A 26,343-nucleotide genomic window follows, 5' to 3' on the forward strand; every position below is an offset into this window, starting at 1 on the left:
GGTTTGACTTAAGTTTTTCTTGTCAAAAGTGGAAGCTAGGGGGCTAGTAATGTACGAATTGACAAATTGTGGACATGATAACGTCATTTTGTTCTACAAATTTTTTTATGTTGGTTTAGCTTGATAGTACACCATATGTCGAGTGTCGTGTAGCTCAAGTAGTAAATAGAGTTATGCATATTCGGTCGTTAATCTCATTCTGTTTTGTATCTTTCTATTAAGTAGTGATATGCTGTACCCTGGCTGCAATTCAGTGGACGGTATACCTAGCCGTAAAGCATTTCTGCTTTCACTGCTTAGTAGGTATCAAAAGAGCACTGAAGTGAAAACATCTGCCATAGGGCACTGCAGCATCAGAGGTCCCACTGCCCAGATAAATATATTTAAGGTTGACTAAATATATGTAGGAAAGTTGATTTGAAGGTTAACAGTTGTTACTAACGAAAATATACAGTATTTTTAAAGAAAATGTAAGATACTGCTGGACAGTACTAAAGGTTCAGTGCCAAGCAGGATGAAAAGGCCAGTGGTCCTCAACCACCGGTGTTACGAGGACACCTTTTGGACCAGCAGAAATTATGGGGGACACCATCCACTGCAGGAGGTAATGGACAATTACAGTGACAAAAGAGTAGATGAGAAACAATAATTGCATGCAAACCTGCAAACCTATGTTGGAATTTTGAAATTGAGAGGAATCAAGCCTACTCACTGGGCAATGGGCATGCTTGGTTTGGCCTAGTTAGCTTTGTGGGACAGTCATCATCAAACAAAAAAATGTAATTGCTCAGCTTGACTGACGGTTTTGGCTTCACGGATTCTTATCTAAAACCTTCGAGGACCCGCGCAAGCTATGACTCCAGGCTGTTTTTATTTAATGGAGCAGGATGAGCTGTAGGTGTGATTTGGCAATTGTATCACTGACATACTCCTTTCGTAACAAATAAAAATTGCTTTTAGGTACATTTTTTTTTTGCTTCTAATATTTGTATGGGCTTTTGACAAAATATCACACCTATTCTTGGTTCCAAAGTAAGAAAAGGCAGGTGTGCAGGACAAGGTTCAGCCAGTGTTGTACACGTTCCTCAAAAAGAGGAACGAAAGGTCGTTCCTCGTTCCTTCAGATTTTTGGAACGCGTTCCCGTTACAAGTTCCATCTGAGAGAAAGGAACTCGTTCCCGTTACTGTTTAAAAAATGTAACGTATCGTTCCTTATACGTTACATTTGTATTTTTGCTAATTACCATATATAATTAGATCAAACAAAGTTTGTTATCTATCCCATCAAATGGCAACATAGAAATTTGAATGCCATGATGGAAGGACACCACGAGACAAAAAAAGAAAAGCAAAGCTGAAGCAAGGTTCTATTGGTTGATTTATTCATCTTTAAAAATTCCAGCGTTTTGCCATATTCATGTTTCTGGTAGGCGATTCAGACGAGCCAAATGTACTATCAGCCGGGAAATAGTAGCGGGGTCAATTTTATAATTCTTTGTTAGAGGGTTACCCCACGTTGCACGAGCGTTTTAGAACCTTCTACGTTTCAATCTAACAAAGTTCCTTGTTGGAACTTAATAAGAGTTGCTTTTGGATGTTGCTGTCCGCAAGACGAGCCCGCTTGTTTGTCAGCACTTCGTTGGCAACACTAAACAACCTTTCCACCGAAGCACTTGAAGGCACTGCCGTGTTGTACTTGAGGAAAAGGCGGTGCAATCCCTCGAAGCTTTTCATCTGCGACAGCGGGTGGTCGACTGGCACCAGCAGGTACCGCGACAGTTCGTCTTGTGCTTCGGGCTGAAGGGTCTGTTGCCCGAACGAGAAAAAATCTTCTGGTGTTGAGGAGACGGCAACATCTGCCATGGCACCTGAGGTCACCGAAGCTAGCTCTGTCTTGAGGTAGTTGGACGCTTGGTCACGCATAGAACCATCTTCAATCCACGAGAGCTTGAACCTTGGAATTAAGCAACTAGAGATCACTAGATCTCTCTTTCCTTTCAAGTGTCCAAACCTGTGATTCCGGACAATTAATTAGACGGGCAACATTTTGAAACACATATTCTGTTTCGCTTACCTCTTCTCAATGCCGGTGAGAACCGAATTTGCGAGGGAACCGCAATATGCAAGTCCTTTCATGGCCTCGTACTTTATTCGTTTTTCAAGGATGGCCAGGGTAGGAAGCAGATAACCAATGAACATGTGCTCCTGTCGCTGAAGGACGTCCAGCGCACAGGAGAGTGGCTTTATGACCTTTTGCATGATGAAAAGTGGAGGGATGCATTATTTCAAAACTCAAGGAAAACATACAAAAAACTAACAAAATACCAATATTAGCAAAGATGCAATATATCGCGACCAACTACTTAGACAATACACTTTCGGCTCGAAAGCAGGCTTTTTCAGCCCCAAAACCGCAAGTTCACGATCGAGTATTCCGGGGGGCTCCCACTTTCTTTTCAATGATCCCATGCAGTGACGACATGGTGCACAAAGTATTAACGAAGTTCTAGGACATTTTATGAAACGCAATGCTTTATGGCTATTGTTGGTTTAATGTTAGCACCGTAAACTAAAAAAAACAAAAAAAAAACGCCTCGCACAAAAGAACAGGAAGACATATGCAGTGGAGTTTCTACGTCATCTAGCTTGGTCGCGCGCGGGGCACAGTTTATAAACAAGCGGTGTATCAGCGTTCGGTTAGAAAATCGAGTTGGAAGATGCAATTAATGCAGATGCCTTGATAAATAGGTGAAGTTTCTCAGCGTCTACTTTCAGAGGTACTAAAGACAGGCAAGTAGATGCTGCTATCCAAAGATAGCTGCATATGTAGGTTAGCCTGTGTATTTTATAAGAAGTGATCAAAATAAGAATAAATTGCAATACCAGCGATATGTTTTACTTATCACACACGTTCCTCTGAAATCGGTGATCAATGAAAGATGCGTCACTTACATTGCAGTATTCTTCCATAAACTTGTACTCTGTTGGCCGATTGAATACCTGCAGTTTCAGGTTGCAGAGAAGCCGGTCCAGGTCCTTCCCTTCCTCGTGCAGCTTGAGGAGATGTTCCATGGCGTCGTGAAGGGAGTTCCATCTTGTTGTGTTCGGTCGTTGGAGATAGACACCACAATGACTCTTGACTAAGCCAGCTGCGACGTTCGATTGCCCCTGCTTGCTCCACAGCGCTGCACATTTTCTAAACACGGATTTCGCGATTCGAGAGTACTGGGCGTCAAGCTCAGCAGCAGCGGCATCTACAGTCGCCACCAAGTTCAATGTGTGCGCTGCACACCTAACGTGCGGAGGTAGTACACAGTCGAATTCGTCAGATGCGTCGAGAATGTCTGTGAGTTCTGATGGTCGCGCCTCACATTCGTCGTGTGTTTCGTTGGTCTCATTTTCGCCGAAAACCCTGAAATGTAAACAAAAAAAAAAGTTGAAGTCCGTATACTAGTACCAAGTAAAGATTAGCATAACTTTTTATTATCAAGCGATCAGTTTTTAAAGATTTACCTGAATGCCTTTACGAAGTTCGACCCATTGTCTGTAACAACAGAGGTTACTTTGCCCTGGATGTTGTACTCGTCAAACACCGAAGACAATACCTCCGCCAGCTTGTCGCACGTCGCGCGACCGATTACACGCCGGAATGCGAGCGCAGCTGTTTTTCTCTCAAGAGTGCATGGATTCAACCACAAGGCAACAACGCCAATGAAGCTCCTGTAAGAATAGATCAATAGGCAAACAGATTATATACGTCATACACTCACTCCAATAATGATAATACACTAGGAAATAAAACACACCTATGAAAGCTTGACCAAAGGTCGGCAGAAACAGCAACGTGATCCACGCTGATCAATTCCAGCGAAAGCTTCTGCTTCATGTCTTCAAAGCGTGCGTCAATCCGATCGGTCAACATTCGCCGAGAGAGTGTTTTCCTGCCTGGAGCGAGACTTTCCACAAGATCTTTAAACGCATTTTCTTCGACAATGGAGAAAGCGTGCAGGCCCTCCACAACAAACGTCGTGACGAGTTGGTCCAGCTTCTGTTGAGAGACAGGTTGCTTTCCGGAAAACTCCAAGCGAGGCTGTTTTTTAGGCTCTTTAGCCGATGATGTCTCCTCGCCGTGACGTTTCCGCCCCCCTCTTTTCATTAGGCTCTCATATTCCTCGAGCTTGTGAAGATGAGCTCTCTGAAAAAACAGTAAGAAATGATGCTACAAGACGGCTGCTCTACTTAGACAGGGTATTGTTGAACCCCGGCCAATATAACGCACCGCACAGAACAAAAAAAAAAAAGGTTAATGATGTATTGGTTTTTGCGAAATGAAATATTCATAAGGTTAAATAGAGCTCGGCACCAGCAAGTTTCAATCAGACACATCAAAGTTACCACAATCTCCTCATTTCGTGCAAAATTTTCGGTGCACGGATATTCTGTTCCATGCTTCGGATCCCCCATATTTGAGTAGATCTGACGGTAAATACATGAATCGGTAACAACTGACGTTGTCCAGGAGAACCTGCTGCTTTAAAAGGAAAAGGAAAGTCTGCACAGCCCAGGCAACACCCCTTTCGCAAGAGCAACGTTAAAAATGTACTTACGCGTTTGAAAATCTAGAACTGGCGAGAACGATACGTAAGATGAATGCAAAATAACAAACCATTAACCTAGTCACGAAATGCAGAACTCCCTAGAGTTGCCGAGCATGAAAGAAAAATAAATGGACCTTACCTGGACATGTTTCTTTAAGTTGGCAGCAGATGTCTTAGATGCTCCGATCGTCTTGCTTGACGGTGCACAGGTCAAGCATTGGTATGTTATGTTGCCATTGCCCTTGTCTTGGACAGGTTTGAACATTGTTGACAGCCATGGCCAAGGAGAGTCGACTTGGACGTCAGCACTCATTGTGGCAGTTTTCACTTAACCATAGGAGACAGAAGGAGGTCCGTTGATGCACTCCCAAGAATGCGCGTCCTCGCCACAACTCCCGGGCGCGTATAGTTGCGTCCTCGTGGAGTAAAACAATGGGGGCGAATCCGGGATCCCCGAATGGTCTTTTTTGAGGCACGTCACAAATGTGCGCTCGCCGACAGCTACTGCTGACTAACACACGTTCCCCCTAGTTCACGGTGATAGCGGTGATAGTGTGCCCTAGTTTACGCGGTAGAGAGGGAGGGTGGGGGAGGGGTTCGCGCCATGGGTAAACGCGCGCCCGTGTTTCGCGCGTGCATAGATGCCGCCTGCTACATAGAGATGCCGCCTCGAGAGATTTCCTTGCTGGCTTTACGCGGCCCAACGCTTAGCACTCCACCACGCAGTGTTGGGGTTTGTATTGTACGCCAAACCGAACTGTGTTTCCCGCCAAATATCGTCAGCCGCACCGCTCGTGTCACTTTGTAAAGTGCCGCAAGAGAGTTCGTCCGCGTAGCGGCGTGAACGCGATTGGCCTTTTTTGAGGCATTTCAGAAATACGCGCCTTGCCGACAGCTAGACATGCCACGGCGGGGTCTTTTTTTCTGGATAACACACGGTCCAGAGATGCCGCCTCAAAAGATTTGTTTGTTGGCATGGCCCGACGCTTTTAACGCTCCACCACGCGGTGCTGGGTTTGTATTCGCCGCCAAACCTAACTGTTGTTTACCGCCAAATGTCGTCAGCCGCACCGCTCGTGTCACCTTTTAATGTGCCGCCGCAGATTCTCGCCGCGGAGCGGCGTGAACGCGATTGGCCTTTCTTGAGGCACATTGCGCGCCCCGCCGACAGCTAGACATGCTATGGCGGCGGCTTCTTTTCTGACTAAAACACGCTGCCCCTGGTTTAGGTGGTAGAAAGAGGAGAGGGGGCTCGCGACATGGGTCAACGCACGCCTGTGTTTCGAGCGCACAAAGATACCGCCCTTTAGACGACCCTTTCGCGCTCGTCGTAGCTCGCCTGCACCCGACTGCTACCGAGCGAGGACGCCGCAACATAAAGCCTAGAATAAGTAACAAAAACATTCTCGCGATCCTGCTCATAGTAAATATATTGTAGTAATATTTTTTAGAGTTTCGTCCTTAGGAACAAAATAAAAAAGTACTCCACTGGACAAAAAAAAAAGGAACGCCGTTCCCTTTTCCGTTCCAGTAAAAATGTAATGAGTTCCCGTTCCAGTTCCATACATGGGTAAATTACTTTCAAAATGTAACTTAATTACAATTACAATTACTTAGCTCCAAAAGTAGTTTAACTACAATTGCAATTACTACTACGCAAAAGTAGTTCATTGCAATTACAAATTACTTTTTAAAAGTAATGCAATTACTTTACAATTACTTATTTCTGAGAGTTACCCCCCACATTGGGCCATATAACTGTAAACGAGTTATATGGCCGCTGTATAAATGTCACGCATTGTACTTTCCTTTTATGAAATTTGTTAAATGGCACTTAATAGTTTGGAGTAATGAACTCCTGCGTTCTTATATTCTCAAAACATAAAAAATGGCGACAAAATTCACAGGTGCGAGGTGAATCTCCTTAGAGCTTATGCAAATGATATCCAAGTCAAACCAAAAAAAAAAAAAAAAAAAACTTAAAAATAATACAAGGAAACAAATATGCGACAGTACTGGTATCATAAAACTCACGTAAAAATGGCTTATTAGAGAAGCTTGTAAACGACGCCAAACATTTAAAGGACACGACAACTTACGAAAACATTTCAGCCACGATGATTCGCTGCCTCTCCCTGTCTGTGGACTTGTAACATGCCGGATGCGGGTAACCGTAGCACGCGAACTGTGGTCGCTTCCACAAAACTAGTGTCACAATAGCAGCAACTCTATTGCCAGGGATTCTGGGTTAATTCAGTGCACGGTAACACCCAAAAAGCTCCTGAGATAAATAATAAATTTAGGATCGTCATGTAGCTAATCATTAGGATAACAATGGTTGTATCGATGTTATGCGTCTCATAAAGAAGACCGATTTGAATTTAGCATGGCAAGAACAACCTCGAAAAATTCATGATACACTGCAAACGACTTTATTTTCGCGAATTTCGCGAATCGCCTACAATTCGCGAAAAAAAATTTAAACATATTGGAATCTATATCGCGACCGCACCGCGTCGCGAAAATTAGAATCCGCGAATTATTCCAAAACTGCGGCCGGCCCTTGGACGCCTCGATTTCACGATTTACTTGAGCGTGTTTCAGCTGGAAGATATAGACAAGCTATTAATATTATTATTATTTTTATAACTGTAAGTATTATTCAAAGTAACAAGAAAGTTGCCTACCTGCAAGTGTTTCCGCAAATTGGAGGTCGCCTTTCGGTTTATTGAATTTCTTTTCAGAAACGGTGCGGAGAGTTTGCTCCTCACGATTATAGTTTTTTACATTGGTGCTAATCTGTTTAGAGCATTTTTCGCAACAAGGCCCGGCAGCCTTTCCTTTTCCATTGTAGATAAGACTGTTGCAGCTTCTCAATGCAAAGCAGCACTGCGCGCCTCGGGACGGTTCCACAGGCCAAGACGAGCTAGAGGACAACGCGTGGAGGGTCACGATAGAGGTGTAAAAACAAAGTGCAAGCCAAGCCCTCCATAAAAAAAAGAAGCCTTCAACGAACAACAAATGCCAAAACAAGCTCCCTACAGCTAAAGCCGCGGTTTGTAAGTTTTGGAATCTCGTCCAATCAGGCTGACAAACGGTTGAATGGGTTAGGTAGAGCGAACACTAAATAATGAAGATTTATACAAAAAGGTAGACCAGGATTGGGAGAAGGAAGAGCAGTGTAGCAAGAACAGTTGGAAGTAAGGCAGGGTGAGTCGTGTTAATGAGATCTGCTGCTTCTTTGCTTCTTCGCCTCGATGTTAGAGTAGCACGACTTGTCGTTAGTGGTATCAACATACGAGATAGAGGAGAAGGACGTGAAAAACTCATAAAGAAAAGAGAATAATTTCATGAACAAAAAAGTTCCAAACCTGACTGAAATATGTAAGCGAATATGCTAGCGGCGAAGACGCGAAAGGAGAACCTCGAACCTCCCCGCCTCGACCGAATGATGTGATCGGAGCCAACCAGCTCGACTTCGACCTCCGATGCCCCCGTGTGGGAATGAGAAATAAGAAAGACCCCTAGAAGCAGGAGCAACAGGAAGCAAACGAGACGAAGAGTCAGATTCAACTACGACAGGAACGAAAACGGACGCGAATTTAGCCCCCATTTATCAAATTATTTCTCAAATTCTTCATTAAATCGTTTTACAGTCTACAAAATCCTTCATTCCGTTCTATCCCAGCCTCTCTTTCCCATCCCTCTTTTCCATTTTTTTAGCAGGTTGGGAGACGCTCTCTCCCCTGTCGCTTTGGCTGTGCTGTCGTCTCCGTGGCCAGGGGGGAAAAGCGCCGCCGCCACAAAATCTTGCATAAGTAATTGTAATTGTGCCTGAAATTTAGCAATTACTAACGCTAGAAAGTAATTAAATTACAATTACAATTCCTTTTAGCCAAAAGTAATTATTGCAATTACAAATTACCAGGAAAAGTAATTAAATTACAGTAATTTAATTACTGTAATTGAATTACTACCCAAGTATGTCCAGTTCCACCGATAAAAAATGGAACGGCGGCGTTTCTTCGTTCCTCCTAAAAGGAACGCGTTCCAGGAACGCCGTTCCTTGGAACGCCGTTCCGTACAACACTGGGTTCAGCACAGTTTGTACATCTAGGCTGTTTTGCAGACATTTGTCCAATGCTCTGGTCTAAGCATAAAAGCATAAAATACCCGCTAACCTGTGACTGAATACTTGGCACCTGAAGCAGCGAACTCTGGACGTACAGTCAGAGCCAGCAGCAAAATAGGTACATTTGAGAGGGGTTTCATGTGCCAAACAAACTAACTGCATCTGGCCGGGGGCGGCCGGATCCAAGGGGGGGGGGGGGGGGGTGGGGGGGGGACGAGGGCGGCCGCCCCCCCCCCCCCCCCCCCCAAACAAAGTCAACTCCCCCCTCTCCCCTCTCGGAGGGCAATTTGACATGGGTGGACCCCCCGGTGCACACGAAACCCCCAATGGGAGAACAGTATCTTTACAAATTTTCTGCCCCCCCCCCCCCCCCCCCCCCCCAAAACGGAGTTCTGGATCCACCCCTGCATCTGGCATGGCTCGGCAAGAAACTGAGGATCAATGTCGACCACCTGGGGATCTTGCGACGCGGAGGTGTGTATTTTCCGGTGTTTATTATTGAGAAAAATTGGTGGATGTTTTTTGGTGTTTATTCATTTGATCTGTGGGCCAGCACCCTAGCGCTATCCTTTTCTCTGGCTGGTGGCGGGCATTTAAACGTGATCACGTACCTTATGGGCATACTGTAAACAAGCTATTTTTTGTGAATTTCGCAAAACATTAATTACGCAAATATGTGCGCCCCAATTTCGTAACATACAGGGTTGTTGGGATAAAAATGGAAAATTCACCACATTCAGGAAAACGCACAGAGGCAAAGATAAAATGAATATCTACCATTTTCTGTGCTCTGCTCGGCCTGCCGTAATGATTTCCTGGCTGACAGATTATCTGAACGTCTTGGTAATGCTGAAAATTTGTGTCTTCCTGTAGCCATACCATTCAATGATTTGCTTAGGCGACTTTCCAGCGGGAAGCAATTAAAGTATTGCCACCTTCCAAACGTATTCCCTGCTCATTTTTGAGCAAGTCTCGAATTGTTTATTATGCGATTGTCCGCTGCTGAATCACATTGCCGCAGAAGTGCTATACGGCCGGTTAGCTTGACTGTAATGTTGAGAGACAAAAGTTGGAAAAAGTCACAATTTATATATCGATGACCCTGTATATCCCCCGCATCACCAAATGTTTTCCCTTGAAAATATTTTCGAATGCCACACTTCACGAAATGCTAAGGTTGTGCGAATATTCGAACAGTAGTTTCCTGCGATATTCAAACGTTTCGAAGTGTTGATCACGACAGGTTAGCCCCGTTGAGCGCGCTTCTCACTGAGCACCGGTGTAATGCGGAGAAGTAACACCTGCAAAAGCGAGCTCCGTGCGTGTTGCTTCCCCGCGGTACACTGGTGTTCATCGAGAAGCGCACTCAACGGGGCTCCTGGCACGATTAACACTTAAAAAGTATGAGTATCACAGTCGCGCGCTTAGAAAAGCACACTTTTTAAAGCGGGATAGCTAGTACACGCGTACGCGTGTACCTGGTGCAATTAAAAAACAATTTCTGAATGTTGATATTTGCATTACAGGAAGATTTTCAAAATTAAACTGGCTATAATGCGAGAGTATGCAGAGATGCCCTGACAACCTACATTCATCACCTTTGTCATTTCTTTTCAAAATCGAAATTGAAGGATACTTGCATACAGCAAGAATATTTATAAATGCCTTTTATTAAGTGTACTTTAGCACCTCGATAGGTTTAATTTTACGTCAAATCCATCATTTACTTGCTATCTAAATGTAGGCATCAGTGAAGCAACAGACTCCATAAAGTTAGATTAAAAATATTTAGCTTAGATATGGACAAGTAGAAGCTTGGAAACAACTTTTATGAATTCACCTGGATTTTCGTCAAAGCATGGTGCAACAGTAGTGAAAGGCTTGGAGAAACTATTTGATCTTAAACTATTCGGCCAAAACAACTATTCACTTCAATCTCAATATCCACTACTTGCGCATGCCTACAAAATGTACAAAATGCCTACAAATAAAGTAGTTTACAGCACAGTTTTTCCCTCCAAGTTATATAAAACTGTACATGACAGCTAGAGTAAAGTACTGGTGGTGCTCCCCTGCCGTCTTTATCTGTCCCTCATGTAAACAGTAGTGATCTTAGAACATTTTGCATGCAATACTCCGAGCCAATTTCACTTATCTTACAAAATGAGTATCGTTTCCATGTGCCAACTGCTACTCTAGGTATACTTTTCAGTGCGAGTGCCCTTTTGTAGAGCCCCAACTACTCGGGTATACTAGCGCCAATTGTTTCGTTTGCTCATTATTTTTTCTCCTTGTGCGTGTACCATGCATGTCTCTAGGCTACAGCTGTTTCTGGGCATGAAATACATACCGAGGTCTACCCCCAGGGACAACGTAGTGCACCCTACTCGGCGCGATGTGTAGCAACCCCTCCTTGTGTCTGGAGATGGACAATAGTTAATTTTAAAATCTTGAGAACACTTGGCTTTGGTGCTCACTCCTATGGTGCAGTCACAGGAGTGTGCCCATTTTACACAGTAGAATTCACTACCATTTTCAAGGAGTGTGGCCAAAACAAAGGTACACAGTGTCTAAGTAGGCTCCTGCTCATCTTTAGAACCCGGAAAATGCTTACAAGTTTGCCAATCTCTCGAAATACAGCACCTATTTCTAGCGCCTCTCCCACTCAAATTCTGGGGCTTTTTCAATGGTCTTTGCAGGAGGCACTCACTTGATGGAATGACGTTTTAGCGAACGCCCACGTTTCGCCGAACGACACTTTAGCGAATAGTCGGACGCCGCCAAGCGGCGTTTTCGGGTGGGCCAAGTGGGTTCACATTTTTGTAATGAGCCGCCGCAGGCTGCCGCCGCGAAGCGGCGTAAAGCGCAGCGCGGCGGTTGGGTTAACGCGCGCCCCCGTTATTCGCTAAAATGTCGATTCGCTCAAATGTCGTTCGCTAAAATGTCATTCGGTCATGTAATATGGACCCGCAGAGCACATACCAAATATAGACATGCAACTAGTGTGGGTCTTTGTACAGGTACAAACAAAGAACTATGTCCTTTTACAAAAACAATTACCATATATTTACCCGATGCCAGACTACCCGCGCATTCAAATCGGAACCGAAATAAAATTGGAAAGACGTTTAAATCATTCCATGTTCCACACGCTCCTTCTACTGCGTTTCACACTCGAACAGGCTCGGGGAAAGTCGCATTTACACCGCAACCGTGGAAGATGGCACCCACAAGATGTCCACAGAGCACTCGCGTGCTTACCTTGCGCGACAGAGGGCTGCTGCGGACCATTCAGTCGCCACGTCTGTACACAATTTGTCCACAACCTTTTGCCGCAGCATTTTTCAATGCAAAAACTTGTAGAGTCCTTTCACTTCACGTAAAGATGGGAGGACTAGCGAAGCTGCTATTTTTAGGACGTCTGGCATAATGCCAAGAGGACGACGTCTAGGACGACCTCAAGGACGACTTCTAGGACGATGTCTAGAGAAATTCAGCCTTACCACACTGGTGAAAACCAGAGTGGAGAAACTAGAAAGGTTGCCACCCCCCATGAGCGACGGCGGCCACCAGACAACCGGTAAGCCAGTTGTCCGGTTGCCGCCATCGCTCATAGATGGCGGTAGCTGTCCAGAGTTTTGCGTCAACACTTATTTGCCCGCAGACACGATACTGGGGAAACTAGTCTTTAACAGCTACGCTGTAAAAAAGTGAAATAAAGGTTTCCATTACTATTTGTCCACACTAACACATAACACTCTGTACACCGCCTTTGCCACACGAGTTGGCAAAGGGGCTAGCTTTTTAAAGTGCAGCTTTGTTTTCGTCTTGCGCGGCATTGGTGTCGCCATAACCGTGCACGTTGCATTATCGGACGTCACAGTTCCCCGCTAAAGTTAGTGGGGAAACCGAATTGGTGCTGGGGTCATGCAACGACAGTTTTACCACTAAATTTAGCAAGGAAACCATATTCGTAGTGTTGCATCATGAGACATCACAGACCTACACACCAATTCAGTTTCCCCGCTAGATTTGGCGGAGAATAGAATTGGTATTGAGGTCACGCGACATCAATTTTCTCGTTAAATCTAGTGGAGAAACTGAATTTGTTCATAGGTGACACGACGCAAAGTCATGCAATGTCATTTTCCCCGCCAAATTTGGTGGGAAAATTGAATTAGTGTCAAGGTCACGTGACATCAATTTTCCAGCTAAATTGAGGGGGGAGTTTGGGAGGATGGGACAGTATGGAGGAGGAGGAGAGGGTATGGAGCAGATGGAGAGGGTATGTAGAAGGAGGTAAGGGTACAGAGAAGGGGAGGGTATGGAAGAGAAGGGGATGATATGCAAGAGGGTAGGAAAGAAATAAAGCTTGGGTTTGGGCTAGTTGGTTTTTCATCATTTTTTGTTCCGACCCTCTTACCTTTTCAATGTTTCCTTTCATTCACACTTGCTGGGAAGGAAAATAAACCAGTTGTTAGTTCCGCTTATCATGTGCGAGTGCCGTCCTTCTTCATCCTAGATTGTAAACTTTAGCAGCACAGAACAAAAAATAATGAGGGTATGAAGAAAGAAGAGGACACTGAAGAGGAGGAAGGTGCAGGACCAGTGAGGAGAGTGATCTATCTATCTATCTATCTATCTATCTATATATATATATATATATATATATACCGTAATATCCCGAGTCATCGCCCATCCCCGAGCCATCGCCCACCCCGTTTTTTGGGCCAATATCGATTTCCGAAAAAACACCGAGTCATCGCCCACCCCTTCAAATACCCCAGCGCGGACTCTGGGATCCGCGAACACTCATCCTACCCGAATGACGCGGTCGCGGACCCTACAGTTGGAGGACGTCCGTAACAAAGTAAAACGAAGGAGGGAAAGACACTTCTTTTTGTTTACGCATTTCCTCCGTGAGCGACCCCAAAGTGGTCGTGTATCCGTGCGAAAAGAAAACGATGGAGATAACAAAATAAGAGTTCGTTAACGTAACCGCGGAGTGTTAGGTCAAAGTCTGTCTCCGCCGAAGTAAGGTCACCGCGAACCCGCTCCTTCTTCCCGCCCGTCGCGACCGCGGTTGTGCAATATTTTAGGCAAAGCCAAAGCGTAAATAAAGCTTTGCTGGAACGTCCTACACAGACGTTTGCAGAGTGTCCCAACCGTGCATTGATAGCCCGCCGTGCACGGACGCACGTATGTACGCACCAAACAAGTTGCGCAAGAGCTTGCAATTGACAAGGCGCCCGACTTGGCCCGACGCCAAAGTATTTGCCAACGCGACCGCCGGCTTTCCCGCTTTCCCAGCATTGCTCTTGGTCGCTTCTTTAGTCCGCTCGCTCGCTCGCTCGCTCGCTCGTTGCGCCTGGTCGGTTTTTCTATTTTCTTGTAGACTTTTCTTTAACTAGGAGAACATAATGGTGACATTCTTTCACGGAACAAACGTTCGCGCTATATGCAGATCGGCGGTGTTTCTAGCGCGTATGCAAGCAACGGACTTCGCTACAGTAAAATATTCTTTCGTGAGCACTTTTTCTATAAAACAATGAAACTAAATCGAGTTTTGAGTTTGATGTATCTCTTGTGCATCAGCGCTAGATACGCAGAGAAAAATAGGCGGTTTTTTCCGCTTTTTTTTTCAAGTGTTTGTGCTCACCCACCGAGACATGGCCCACCCCACTTTTTTAACGAATTTCCGGCGGTAGGGGGGTGGGCGATGACTCGGGATATTACGGTATATATATATAATGTATGTTTAGCATACATTCTAAAATCAGAATACCTCAAGAGCTCAGCTCTAATTTCGCATTAGAGATTTGTAAATGTTTTTCATTTTTTGTCTTCAAATAAACTTTGCACACTACAGTAAAACCTCGTTATAACAAAGTTGAAGGAGCGTTCGTAATTATTTCGTTATAACCATTAGTTTGTTATAGCCAATGTCCATTTCTTCCCATTAGTAGTAAGCAAGGGGAATTATGATCGCTTTGTTATATCCATTAGTTTGTTATAACGAGGTTTTACTGTATATTAGAGTGCAAAGTTTTAACTGCCTTTAAAAAAAAAAGAAAATACCAATGCTGGTTTTAGTTGCTGCGTCCACCGTTGAGAAATGTTGCCGGTGATGGTGGTGGCCCCACTGCGTGTACCACTTGGAACTCGAGTCAAAGGAGGCGTCTCTGCCTCCGAAGAACACACGGCCATTTGAGGCCACGTGGCAAAGAAGAGGGAATGGCACCTGGGACCCACTTAAGTTGGAAGGCTAACTTTGATAGAGTTTATTGTCAAAGCAAACACATTGGAAGCATCTCACCGCAATTTGTTAGTCGGTTCCGCAGAAGAACCAGGCTCTGCCGCTAAAACTCTACAAGGCACTTGATTGGGACAACCGCGGCGCACTTAGCCGCCCCGGCCGGCTCCTCCCGCCGCGACGTCGAGCAGACACCTCCCGGGCGACGAGGTGCAGTGCCAGGTTCTCTACGTCACCCACCGGACACGAGTGTGGGGGACATATTGGACGTGGGTACTGCGTTGGTGCACCGCTGGGGCTCGTGTCACTGCTGATTCAGGCTGTCTAACAAATCGCTTCCCTCAAATTTCTTGACTTTTCAACATTTTCGTCAAATATTTCCATTAACTGCCTCGACCAATCCAGAGAAGAAGACGTGGAGGACGAGGTTGCGACACCCATTCGAGCTATTCCCGTTTAATCCGGTGAATCGAGTTGTGCAATCGTCGCTCGGCGCGACGGCCGTCCACGCTACCGCACCTTGCACTCTCCCACTTGGTTGCCTGTCACTGCGTCGCCCACGTGGGTCATTTGCCCCCGACTTAACCGACTTTCTGACGATTTCCACAACATTTTTAGATGCTTTAAAGTTCCCCGACAATCCCCGGAAGTTGGTAGGCACCCCACTGTCCCATCCAAACATCGACGCAGCGCTCGTGTCCCATCTGCACTCCGCTCTCCGGTAGGCGACCTAGAAGATCCGGCACCATGGCCTCATTGTACGGGATATGTCGCTTTTGCACGTTGCGACGAGAGGGCTCTCTGCCGGGGTTCGGCGAGGCTATTGCACCAACGGCCGCGTTACAAAAGGGTCTCCGCGGGCGGAGTAAATGCGTGGGTGCCCCCCCGGGGCGGCAGCAGGGCCTCAAAGCGAGTCCTGTGGCTGGCTGCCGTACTTGGCCCTGCGCAGCTGGGCCAGCTTCTCCCGGGCCTCCTCGAGCTCGCGCTCTTTGCGCAGAATTTCCTCGCGGGCCACGATCTCCTGGGCGATGCCGCCCACCATGCGGCGGTTTACCACCAGCCGGAACTCCTGCTCCTGCTCGATGGACTGCTGGGCCGCCCGCACCAGGTGGTCTGTGGCCTGCTTCACTGCGTTGCCTGCCACCTGGAGGCCTCGCATCGAGCTTGAGTCGGGCTCTGCCTTTACCTGCAGTGCATACGGGGGCTTCTGTCAGTTGATCCTACGGCCTCTGCAACGTAGCTCTGACTGGTGTGTGCTATTCTACCCAGGCATCCGAAGTGGAAATAAATGGCTGACGCGAACACGGAAAAGGGGCCTACTGGACGGATCGAAAGAGCAACTCTGGCCACTCTTGACGCCGGTCAGACTCGAGCGCCGAGGATACCTCAGGTTACAACGATCAAGACCAAAGTAAAGGCGCTCAAACCACTGCTTGCAATCACAAGTAGATCAATTTCTTTTATGGCCATCCAAAACTATTTTGTTTTCATCAATATATGGGCAGCAACTAAAAAGTTAGCCCGGAAATTCGAAAAAAAAGTGTGGCCCTTACTTGCGTTTATGCGGTACAACTTTAAAAAAAAAGCCTCCCGATTGTCGTCAGTGTTCCTGAGAAACTTCTCAAAAACGCAAACAAGTTAGAGCCACTTAGATAGTTTCACTCAGGTTTGCCCGTTTTCAATAAACCTCCGAAAACAGGAACCCACTGCATTTGTTCCTGCTGTTCTACCCTAAGGTGAAAAAAGCCACAGGCATGCTACAGACAGGTCACGGGCAAGTCGCTGCAACAGTGACAATTGGTAGAAATGCTGTTCCTACAATGTCTGTACGATGTACCCCGTGTTCCTCTAATCGGGTTTTCGACGAGGCACCGAAGGGACATTTCTGGGGCGCCCGAGAAGCTTCTCTTGGGCATCCCCGGGGCAGAGACAGACGTACATAAAGGGGAGCTGCCAGGCAAAGCTCACCTTGCAGGCCACCAGCAGCTGGGCGGTGGAGCTGGCCACCTGCTTGGCAGAGGAGATGAGCTTCTCCTCCGAAGCCTGGCCCTGCACCAGCCAGTTGGCAGACTCCACCAGGCTGTGAGTGGCCGCTGCCACCAGGCGAGCCTGCATGATAAAGCGGGCCCACCCTCGAGGTGCCGTCTTTGACAGAAGTGCACCAACTTATGACTCTGCTGCGGTAGCTGACGGGAGCTCGCTCATTGCAAATACCTACCTTTCGCGGCTGCAAACGCCTCGAACGTTCTGTACCGATGGGATTAGAAGTCAAGTGCATCATTTTTAGGGTCAAGGACAGTGCACACATTTGTGTTTGAGTACGAAAGTATGAAGGGTTAATCTTTGCTGTGGAATCGGGGGTGTTTTTTGGGAAATTATTTCTTCCCAAAGATTCAATGTTCTCTGGTGTCTATTATTGGTGTTGAGCAAAACACTGGCACTTATCGGGACCTCCAATAAAGAGAATGGGACACGGTCGCAGGATTTTTCAACCTCTGGGGAACATTACCTGAACACTCGCAAATCGTCCCGCTACCGATAAGAGAGGAAAACGACACGAGGAATGCAATTCCCAAAGAAAGAAGCAGACTCGAAAACGCTTCAGTGCAGGCTGTGTTCCAAGTCAATGCAAAACAAAGCTGCTGATAAAGATTTCTTTCCGCAATGCTCAAGTTTCCCTTGTTCAAGGACAGCCTCAATTTTCCCCCCATTTTGACGAAACAAAACGGGCTTGGGAGTTAATTTTCGGGGTATGTCGGTAAATACCGAGAACATGAAACCTTAGTTATAACTTTGTCAAAACTGTTTAGAGCCTGCGGTGCGAGAACGATGCGTAAAAAATGATAAAAACACATAGCTAAGCGGATTGAAAGTGTTCCAGGGATGGCGCCAATCTGTTTGCTCGTTGTAAGCGGTTGGCACAAGAGAAAACGCTCAAATGCAAATGTGAGAACCAACCTTTACTGTCCTCTAACAAAAAAAGACACAAACTGAAAAACAGTTAAATGGTGGCATACCTGCCTATCTCCCCTGGACAGCCCACTTCCCCCGGGGGATGACCTAATCCAGCTCAGGATTTAATTTGTTCACGCATATTTTTTAACAGAGCCTAGCGGAGAGCGGCACACTACCATCAAGTTCTGTTATCCGACTCGAGACAAAATGGCTGCAATTGTTCTAGAACGCCAAGAATAGACGACTGAGGCAGCCCATAGATGGAAAATCTCTGTCGCCTCAAGACCCCTCATAGGTTTAGGGGACGAGATGTTACCGATCCGTTGCTTGTCACGGACGGGTGGCTGCAGTTTTAAATAACGAAACCATTTTGGAAGCTTCCCATTTTTGGACAATATGTCACATTAGTCTGTTTCTGTTACCTCAATGTGGCACCTTCAAGGCACAAAGGCCTTGATTGCACCCGCCGTCGTCGTTCAGGGTGCACACATGTCGCAGTTTCATCAACAAACCCTTTTTCTGAAATATTCGTCTGTATGCCATCATCACGAAGTCGTCAGCAATGACCCTTAGTCATCGCAGAAATAAAAAAAAGCCTTAATTGAATACAAATTAATTCCTTATCAATTCATACTTGTAGAACTGAGATGCCATGAAATGCTAGTACATAAAGAATTTGACACGAAGATCCAAAACTACTTTGAGCGATAAAATCGTCCCATGCAGCGCCACAATGCCCAATTGCCTAAAAATGTGCTCAGATTTACTCAATCAATTGCTAAATAAGCTTTTTTCATACTCCTCGGGACTGTTCATTTTGTGGCACGAAGGTCGTCCACGTTTGCCATCGGCACATTGCCACTCGATTAAGTCAAGTGCCAATAATTTTTCGGGCCAGACATATCGACGAGCATTTCGGATTATTTTTTGCTTAGTGGATGAAGTGCTGTCACACCGGAAAAGACCGTGCCAACTCACCGCCGACACCAGTCCCTCGGACCACTGGCCATCATCCGAGGTGTACAGCGGTCGTTCACCCAGCTGAAAAAGAAGGGATGCGCTTGAATTAGGGGAAACATCGAACTCGCAGAAACATTGCATCATCGGCAACAATCAGGTATGATGTGCAAGTGCAATTCTGCCACCGCGGTGAGACCACACGGTGGCTCCGAGGCATATATAAGTTTCCGCCGTAATTGATTAGGCTGTGCAATGCCACGAAAACTTTCAAATACGAATCGTACAAACAGGCATAAATAATAAAACTTGGTAGAATTCATGACCAAAAAATATTTGAAGCCTTTATGCATTATACTATCTTGCAACTGTTCCTTGTTACGATGGCATCTACCATATTTGCTCGAGTAATAGCTGCGCTGTTTATGAATAAAGCCTGTGAATCTGCTTTATCGCGGAACACGTGGATAGGAATCACCGCGATCGGCAGAAAAATGGCAGCGAATTACGAGACAGAGATAATGTCTTCAAACGAAAATTCTATCTGCTCAGATAGAATTTTATGGAGAATTATGTTCCTGACCTCGTTATTCACTGTGTTTTTTGTGCAGAACGCAACGATTGGCTGTATGTGTATTTTGCAGGAAAGTAGACAAAAGGGCCTTGTTCATAAGAAGTGCGGCTATTACTCGAGCAAATACGGTACATTTAACCTTGGTTAAAAACTACATACCACGAGCCAGTAGATTTTAAATGCCCGAGGGATGTATATAAAAAAAAATCGTGAACATTAAAAAGTGCCGATTTTTACAGTAAGCTGAAAAACAAGTACAATGCTGCAACATTTGTTCCTGGAACTTCCTCATAAATGACATTCCAGGTGACAAACAGGATGAAACCGCTTGCAACCTCGTTAAGTACATTTTCATTAAAATTGGCATTTACGCATCTCTAAGTAAACCCAATGTTTTCTCACAAGAATAGAACTCGACTTCCACCTGAGACGAGGCAGATATTTTTCAGCAGCAATCCAGTCGCACAGTGGGCGCGACTTTCGCTGCATCTCAAGTGAAAGTCTATTCAATTTAGTCTCTCGAGTAAATCTCCTCCACGTCGAAGACTTCCCTCTAAATCATTAAAATCTAATGTTTCCCTGGCCCTTGATGGGCTGCGGGGACTATGGTGGTAACATTGGGTGTTAGACTCTTCGGTGCAAGAACAGAACAATAAAAACCGACGCTGCGCTGCGCAGTGTACACTCCTAGCTTCGCATAATGCATGCCGTGTAGTAGAAGCCCCGTTTTTATACCGATAACATTGCTAGGCGTGAGCCCGGGTACCTTTCCGGCTGCCACCAGCTCCCTCTGGGCGGCGGAGGCGGCGCGCACCAGGGCAGATGTGGCCGCCGTGATGGACTTGGCCGCCTCCAGGATCATCTCGTCGAAGTTGAGGCTCTCGTCCGCCTCCTGCAAGGCCCCTTCCCCTCAGCACAAGACGGAACACCACTCCCACGTCGCGTCCCTGGCAAGCCCCGTGGGCTGCACGGGATTCTAGCACTTTCAATACTCGGAAACAGACGCCAAGCACGAGCCCTTAAAGTTTTGGTTGCAGTGCTCCACCGCAGTGGCGAGGCTGCCTCGTGGAAAGGACGAAGCTGCGCCGGCATCTCAATGGCTTTTACCTTTTTAAGCATTACTGAACCCATACAAAATTACAGGAGGACAGCTAAGCTGCGCATTTAAGAGTGGAACGTGATAGCTGAATATAAACCCCCGCTCGCTCCCAAGCCGTGGAAGCATGCCTGGCTCACAACCGAAGGGTTGTGGGTTCGAATCACGCTTCCGCCTAAAATTCTTCGGATTTTTTTTAAGGCAAATGAATTACTTCATAAAGTGAAATAATTTGAGACATGCGGCGACCTTTAATTTGCATTACATGTCACCTTTTAATCATTTTCATTCTATGTGTGACGTCAAGTTTCATGTTAGCATTGCGGTTTGTTTGAAATTCCAGCGCGAGGTCATGCGCCTATGATGTCGTGACCCTATCGACCAATGAGAATTTTCTCGTCTGCCACCGACGCTGGCTTTTTTGCGATTAGAGCTTAAAGCAATTGCTCTAAAATAGCATTTTTGACCCGAGCTCGTACAATTTTGGAGGTTGGTGATAACCTTTGGTAAGCCACACGGCGTACAGACTTAGCAAATCAAGGGAACTGCCCACGTTGCGGTATGCACCACAACAGGGGTACGCAACATGCGGCCTGCGGACATGACACTGCAAGATGTGCTCAAGACGGAAACCAGTGCGATGCTGCTGATTTAAAACCTGTCTGCCAGACATTGAAAACCCCAAGCAGTTCCCAATAAGCATTTTTTTGGCCCGCGTCATTTTTGAGTTGTGCACCCCTGCACCATAACTTCTCTCTTAGGCAGGTTGTTTCACTAGTTTGTTCGTAATAGCGAAAATTTTAAATTCGGAGCTGTATGTCCTTACACCAGGCACTGTAGTTTCCTCCACTCCAATGAAAGGGTCAATCCTACATGTACTGGCTTTTTAACGATTCTTCTTTTTCCATCCGACGCACACCTAGACACGGCACACACAAGCAGCCCACTGGTCCAACATGCCGCTTGTCACACGTGCCAAGTTTGTCCATTGACAAGATTTGGCTCTACCAACAATTAGAAAAAAAGCACACAGGCAACAAGCAACGAGCAGAATGTACCAGAAGTAAACAAAGGCACACTCGTACGTGCTGCAAGCTAGAAGCATGGGCACATCTGCTGCATTGATTTTGAGATTTTCCAATTTTGGGGCTGAAACTTGAAGCGTGGATTCCACACGAATACAGTCCTTCCGTGTGTATAAGCCAACTCTATAATTCGAGAACCAGAAAGTAACTTTAAATTAAGTTTTAAAATTGCAATGGAAAACTTAAGCTCGATGCCACTACCAGCAGAGTGGCTAAATTGACAATAATTTGACAATACCATGCCAGGGTGTCAACCAAACTAGTACTCTCAAATTCACCAACTTTTCCAGGTTTTCCCCGAATATTTTTGTTAAATTCCTCCACCATTAGCACATAAGAAAAACATGAAGAGGATGGGGTTGCATTTTCTGTTGAAGCTGTTCCTGTTGTCTCCAGCGATTTGAGTGATGGCTTACGTTGCCCAATGATGCCTCTGGCAACTATTCCTCGGCATGAAGGCCATTCATGCCGCCTCATACTGCCCCTGCCGCACCCTCCCACTTCATTGCGTGCCACTGCACTGCCCACATCGGTCATTTTCCTCGACCTACCCAATTTTCTGACAGTTTCCCCAAAAATTCCCTGACTTTTCGAGACGCTTCGAAATTCCCCGACAATTCCACGTTTTCCAGGATGGTAGATACCCTACACGCATTCAATGGCCGGCACGATGCAAGCCTTCACTCTGGAACCTCTGGAAGGCACCTAGGGACGAGCTCCGCCGTCGGTGATGGGACCAGCTCCGCGAGCATATGTCTGACTCCTGGTTGGTTCGTGGCACAACCAAGAATATCAAACATATCTCGCGGCCACTGGACGTCTGCCGCGTGCTCCGTGCGGGGAAGGGGCGCCCTGTTCGCAGGAGGAAAGAGAGCCGCGGGAGGAGAGGCGCTCACCTTGATGCTCCTGCGTGGCTGTAAGTTGGCCAGCTTGCGGGCGGCCGCCTCGATAGAGGACGCCGCCCCCAGCAGCTCTGTCTCGGCAATCACTGTTGGGTCGTCGGGGTCTGCCCAGTCGTTGCCTGCACGTGTATGCCCCACTCTCGTCACATTTGTGCCCGCCCAATCGCTCCATTAGCTCTTCTAGAGCTGCCAAAAAGCTACACTTACGGTGTGGGCACTACATTCTTAGATTTTCTTGCGGGTGTCACCACCCTTATGCTTGTAGTCGGCAACAGGTTAAGGGTTCGGTGGGAAGCTCCTCCCCCCTCTTTCCAGTTTAACAGAGCGAACGCTGAAGAGGAGGCGACCTCCTCTCCAACATTCGCTCTGCTAGAGCGGAAACGGGTGGGAGAGGCTTCCCCCAAACTCTTAACCTATCACCAACCATAATGCGGAACAGGCACAATTGGCGACTGTTACGATTAAAAAATGCGATGTGCTAAAATCCAGCTACAGAGTCTAAAAGCTCGGGCGATAATGTTTGCTCCGTCTTGGAACGTTTTATTGTTTACCGAGGACAGAAAACCGTTCCCTGCCATTTTGGATAAAGCTTCGGGTGAGTAGCACAAGTGATTTCAAGCAGACGGCACTAGTGTCATTACTCTGAAGCTCATTTAGTGGTTCTACTCTTCTTGGTTTCACCTTAAAGCGACAAATAATTTTTGTTTCCATTTGCATCGTTCCAATTTCATAGTGCAATGTCCTATTCCATGCATTACCTTAATCTCTCGTAGACATTCCCGCGCAAACTCAGTCAATATGATTGCTCTTGTTTTGTTTGTGCACGTTCCAGCTCGAGTAATCGGCTGAGAGTATAGAGAAACGAAGAAACAATGCCCACTGCGCAAAGCTCGGTCACACGGGGCCAAAAGGAGGGCAAGCGGGCCGTTGAAAGCGCGTGCATTCTTCTGTTGCGGCGGCTCGCTTTGCTCGAGTGGCGCGACCGTGGAACAAGGTGCCGCGCCTCGAGAACCGTGACGGGAGGAACGCTGGCGGCTCCGTACACCCACGCACCTTTGAGGGCCTCTGCGGCGGCCACGATGTCCGTGACGGACATGGCGATGCTGCGCGAGGAGGCCACCAGGGACTGCTTGCCCTCGCTGGTGGGCCTCTGCACCACCTCCAGCACTGCCTGCAGCAGCTCCCGGTAGCGCACCGCACAGTCCCGCCCAGAGCCCAGCACCCGCGACCTCAGGTCCTGGGTCTCGGCCAGGCAAGACGCCGACTGCGAAGCAAAGGGAAGCCCGCGAGGGGACGGTCAAGTTCTTTTTCCAAAAGATGGGCTGTGCTTAAGAAGAAATAGTTGAAAGAAAATTATCAGCCCGCGAGTTTCTTTTTATTTATCCAGCGGGAGCACATACAGTGCTTGCAAGCTGAAGGCCAAAAGTTGTCGCCTTCCTTCCAATTAGTTCCGTTTCGGCGCGTCCACTTCTGCGCGATTCCGGCGGTTTCAGATTCTGAACCAGAGGTACTTTACAACGCTTCTCCATCAAATGCTAGGATCTTATCTTCGAAATTAAATTCTGAGAAGTGCTAAAAGTCTGAATCGGAAGAGCCGACTCTCCAATTACCACTAGCGCCATAGCAGCCGACGTGCGAAGCGACCACCTCGCGCATATCACGAGCGTGGAGCGTCTAATTTCAAAACTGTAAAAAGCCCCAGCAAAGCAAAACTTTGCGCATATATAACGTCGCTAATAATTCGCCAAAGACAACAAATAGCAACACGTCTCGCGGTGCGTGCGCTTTCGCGCTCAGGCAGGCACGTTCAAATGTGTAATCGCCGCACACCGTACATCTGCAGCGACAACTGTTAAAGGGTTAACCAGTAGTACCGCCGACCTTAGAATACCGGTTCTGGAATATGTTTATCATACAATGGCAAAGCCTTCCCTAGGGACAAATTGAAGCACCAGGGGCGCCCTCAACGTTAGGAGTTGGCAAATCGGATCACTCTGAGAACCTAATGAATAGACATAGGGTTCGGAGAAGCCACCGAGGAAAAGTTGCCGTATGCATCTATTCCTTCATAAAGCTCCACATACCCATTAAAGAAGCAGACGATTAGAAATGCCATCTATTCATGAGACCTAGGGGTCATATTATTTTGGAATAATTGAAATGTCATGTGAAGAGAGCTGTGAAGAGAGATACATCTGCTTTAAAAATAAGTGTCCAACTTTGTTGCTAGTGCTTTTTACTCATTATTTTCTTTCACTTTCTTTACGTCTACCGCTTGTAGTGACAGAACTTGCCACGGTGGAAAGCACAGAAAATTCAAGACCGGTGAGTTTATCTAAGGGCCGTGATAACACCGAGCGCAGTATGTCATCTCATCGTAAGCCGTCGCAAGCGGTAGCAGTCAAGTGCAAGCGTGTGAACCGGCCTAAACTGTGACAAAGACGGTGCAGGCGGGCCAACTGTGAAAAGAGGAACGTGCTAGGAAACAGGGTTCTGCCCCGGGGGAGGTGCCACTCACCTTGGAGGTGGCCAGGAGGTCAAAGATGGCCTTGCGGCCCATGTTGGCCGCCACAATGACGTCGTCCTGGCGCCCGCTGTTGCCTGCAGCCACGGCCTTGGCGGTGGCCAGGGTCACCGGGCGGGTGGCACGCACCAGGTCCTCGGGGGTGGCCTTGCGCATCGGCGGGTCGCCCGAGTCAAAGGCCTGTGAAGGGGAATAAGGCGGCAGCGGATCACTGCGGCTGCCACCTTGGCCGTTCTACAGTTGCCTCGCGTAGTTCAAAGCGGTTAAAGGAATGTTCATCGTTCAGCGTGGTTCCATGTATTCGGAAGTGAGAGTGATTCTCTGGACTCAGATTTACAGTTTAGTATAACTAGGTAGCTTTGCAGTTCAGTGATATTCACTGGAGTTACAGTTAAGTGTGACTGGATTTACAGTTCAGTGTGATTAACTGGATTTACAGTTCAATGTGATTAACTGGATCTACAGTTTAGTGTGATTAACTGGATTTACAGTTCAGTAGGATTTACTGGATCCGAGTTCGATTCACTGAAATTACAGTTCAGTGGGATTTACGGGATCCCAGTTTAGTATGATTCACTGAAGTTACAGTTCAGTGAGATTCACCGGAGGTATACTGTCGGGACCGTTTATAACAAAGTCAGATATAATAAAAAAGCAGTTATAGCAAAAGATCACCATTTTTCATTCCCGTTCACACTTTTTCAACGTACGAGGACACAGCGCACCCGTAACAAACACTAGGACAACGTTCACAGTCACACCAAAAGAAAGGGACACTTACACAGCGCTGACTTCAACTCTTTGTATATTCCCGCCTTTTCTCTTCTTTCACGTCTAATGCATAACCTAGGCCTCATCTTTTTCTTTCTTTGCTAAAGGTTAACTGTAAAAGTTTTAAGCCAGAAATTGAAAATTAAAAATTAAATGAAAAATTAAATGAAAAATTAAAATTGAAATTACTGTAGATCAATGATGCAAAGCTAAGTAATCCAGCTCTTTTTGTGACAGCGCTATAGATGGATTACTAATACACCTGCCGTTTTGCCTGGCAATGTTCTCCGCTTCTATTATTTCCCTTGTGAGCTGGTCTCGGCTGCTTTCTTTTGGTGTGACTGTGAACGTTGTCCTAGTGTTTGTTACGGGTGCGCTGTGTCCTCGTGCGTCATGAACTACCAACTCGCCCGAACTTCTGTTTTAACAAACTTTTTCAACGTGTTTGTGTCTGTCTTTAGCGAAAGAAATCGAGCGGCTCCTGCAGATATAGCAA

At 46.6% G+C, this 26,343-nt stretch overlaps 2 protein-coding genes across 5 annotated transcripts in view; both read right to left on the reverse strand.

Annotated features, from left to right (window-relative positions):
* Positions 1–1,377: 1,377 nt before the first annotated feature.
* Positions 1,378–7,298, reverse strand: LOC115313705. Its single transcript, XM_029972709.4, has 7 exons — positions 7,286–7,298; positions 4,738–4,925; positions 3,807–4,195; positions 3,514–3,720; positions 2,953–3,412; positions 2,075–2,250; positions 1,378–2,011 (listed from the first exon to the last, which is right to left on the reverse strand). Exons 2-7 carry the CDS (start codon positions 4,909–4,911, stop codon positions 1,552–1,554), a joined length of 1,866 nt encoding a protein of 621 aa, XP_029828569.2. The 5' UTR covers positions 4,912–4,925; positions 7,286–7,298; the 3' UTR covers positions 1,378–1,551.
* A 7,684-nt stretch (positions 7,299–14,982) lies between these two features.
* LOC8043368 (talin-2) overlaps positions 14,983–26,343 on the reverse strand; it is a 292,667-nt gene continuing 281,306 nt past the window's right edge. For all 4 annotated transcript variants that reach the window (XM_040206599.3, XM_029972690.3, XM_029972691.4 and 1 more), the window contains exons 49-55: positions 25,071–25,256; positions 23,606–23,816; positions 22,547–22,671; positions 20,236–20,361; positions 18,917–18,979; positions 16,952–17,092; positions 14,983–16,169 (exon numbers count right to left, since the gene is read on the reverse strand). In XM_040206599.3, the coding sequence (XP_040062533.1) occupies positions 15,888–16,169; positions 16,952–17,092; positions 18,917–18,979; positions 20,236–20,361; positions 22,547–22,671; positions 23,606–23,816; positions 25,071–25,256 (1,134 nt within the window). In that variant the 3' untranslated portion in view covers positions 14,983–15,887. The remainder of the gene's footprint in view (positions 16,170–16,951; positions 17,093–18,916; positions 18,980–20,235; positions 20,362–22,546; positions 22,672–23,605; positions 23,817–25,070; positions 25,257–26,343) is intronic.

The sequence above is a fragment of the Ixodes scapularis genome, unplaced genomic scaffold (assembly GCF_016920785.2).
Source record: "Ixodes scapularis isolate PalLabHiFi unplaced genomic scaffold, ASM1692078v2 PGA_scaffold0__279_contigs__length_252992795, whole genome shotgun sequence".
NCBI lineage: Eukaryota > Metazoa > Arthropoda > Arachnida > Ixodida > Ixodidae > Ixodes > Ixodes scapularis.

Coding starts and splice junctions, on each gene's coding strand:
- LOC115313705 (XM_029972709.4), bottom strand. CDS start 4,911: ATGAGTGCTGACGTCCAAGTCGACTCTCCTTGGCCATGGCTGTCAACA. Junction 3,721..3,806: donor CTTTGGTCAAGCTTTCATAG/GTGTGTTTTATT, acceptor CTATTCTTACAG/GAGCTTCATTGGCGTTGTTG. Junction 3,413..3,513: donor AACTTCGTAAAGGCATTCAG/GTAAATCTTTAA, acceptor TTTACATTTCAG/GGTTTTCGGCGAAAATGAGA.